Raw genomic sequence first — 1,865 nt, forward strand, 5'->3', positions numbered from 1 at the left:
GAATGGCCCCAAAGAAAGAAATCCCTATGATTGAAGCAGAAATAGCCGAGATGATTGCTCGGCAAATGTAGGCAGTAATCCCACTTATTGTGACACAAGTAACTTCCGGTGTAAACGCAAATATGCAAACAAACCAACAACCAATCAATAATGTTCCCCCAAACAACACTGAAACTGTCATAAATAATATTCCCCCACCTAATACAAACGCCCCTCCCAATGCAAATAATCCTCCACCCGATACAAATAATGTCAACAACAATAATCCTCCACCGAACCCAAACAATAACAATAACAATAACAATCCTATTCCCCCTCGTAGAAAATACTCGATCAAAAACTTTATGGTCTGTAAACCGATCGAATTCAAAGGCATCGAAGGGCCAAACGGGCTGATTAAATGGATCGAGAAGACTGAATCTGTTCTCAATATTATCAATTGTCCACCTGAGAATATTGTTAAGTATGTTGCCTCTACTTTTACGGATCACGCTTTGATGTGGTGGAACACTACAGTTCAGATAAAAGGTCAAGATGCAGTAAATCGCATGACATGGGCTGAACTTTTTGAGAAAAGAAACGCTTGAAAAGAGAGATTGATCATGGCACACATGATCATTAGCACCAATGTCAATGATCTATTTTGAATAAGATTTTGAAGAATTGCAAGACATTATACTTCGAAAAGAATCTTGATTGATGGTTGTAGCACTGTTGGCAGCATAAGTGGTGGAAGGGCCAGATTGAGCTTTGTTCTGCTGCAATAAAACCATTAAGTCGTGATATTGTTGCTAAGTGATACCTTGCTGGCCAGACTGATTTTGATCACTCTTTCCTTGTTCTTCAGCAAGGTTAGCAAACTTCTTTCCTTTAGTGAACTTGAAATCTTTTGGGAAACCAATCAGTTTATAGCATTTGTTCACTGAATGCCCATTTCTCTTGTAATGAGTGCACACCAAAGTCCTATTCTCCCCCGTTCCTCCACTGACAGGTCCCCCACTGCTTGCATTTATTGATGCAGAGGATGCAGTGAAATCAGTGGTGGTGTGAATTTCCTTTTGTTTCTTATCTTGCATGAGAATCCCATATGCACGATTGATAGAGGGAAGGGGCTGCATCATCAAAATATTACTTCTGATCATGTCATAACTAGGATTAAGATAAAAAAGGAACTAAATCATCCTTTGATCCTCATCTCTTTTAGCAAAAGAATAAGCAGCTCCACAAGTGCATGAAGGAATAGTATTGATTGCATTCTACACGTCCGAATTAGACTTCATTTTAGCAAAATAAGCAGCAATATCACTACTACCCTGAGTGATTTGGCAAAGGTTCTTTTTCAATTGATAAATCTTAGTACCATTTGCCTGACCATAACGAGAGTTAAGCTCATTCCAAAGAATCTGAGTAGTTTCAGCATACAAAACAATATCACGAATATCATGATTGAGAGTGTTAAAATCCATGATATCACCATATCATTGCAACATCGCCAAAAAGCAAGATGTGGTTGATTAACTGGCATGGTTACAATGTTGTTGATGAAAACGAGCTTGTTTTTTAGCTGAAAGAGCAATCGTCATTGCTCTTTTCCAAGCTCCAAAACCGTTACCGTCAAAGTCAAAGAATTTGGAAGCGAGGATAGTACCGAGATGATCAGAAGGGTGAAGGTAAAGAGGGTTTGAGGAATCAATTATCGTATTGGAGCCACAAAATTGTTTAAAGCTGCCATTGGAAAACACAGGAAAAATGAAACAAACGTACGGAAAGACAAACAATCCTTATACGCCGTATAACATATACGATGTATAAGTATATATGTTTGAGACTTATGCGCCGTGTAAGTAGGAGAGACTTATATGGCG

The 1,865-nt window shown here is 38.6% G+C and overlaps 1 protein-coding gene across 1 annotated transcript; it reads right to left on the reverse strand.

Annotated features, from left to right (window-relative positions):
• Positions 1-802: 802 nt before the first annotated feature.
• Positions 803-1,466, reverse strand: LOC143598896 (uncharacterized; the record flags this gene model as incomplete). The annotated part of the gene is made up of 2 exons (XM_077076990.1): positions 1,261-1,466; positions 803-1,149 (listed from the first exon to the last, which is right to left on the reverse strand). Coding segments are annotated over exons 1-2 (553 nt in total), but the record flags the coding sequence as incomplete, so codon positions are not given.
• Positions 1,467-1,865: the final 399 nt, after the last annotated feature.

The sequence above is a fragment of the Bidens hawaiensis genome, unplaced genomic scaffold, assembly GCF_021521415.1.
Source record: "Bidens hawaiensis isolate Kalapana, Puna unplaced genomic scaffold, B.hawaiensis_p1.1 tig00051235_1, whole genome shotgun sequence".
Classification (NCBI taxonomy): Eukaryota; Viridiplantae; Streptophyta; class Magnoliopsida; order Asterales; family Asteraceae; genus Bidens; species Bidens hawaiensis.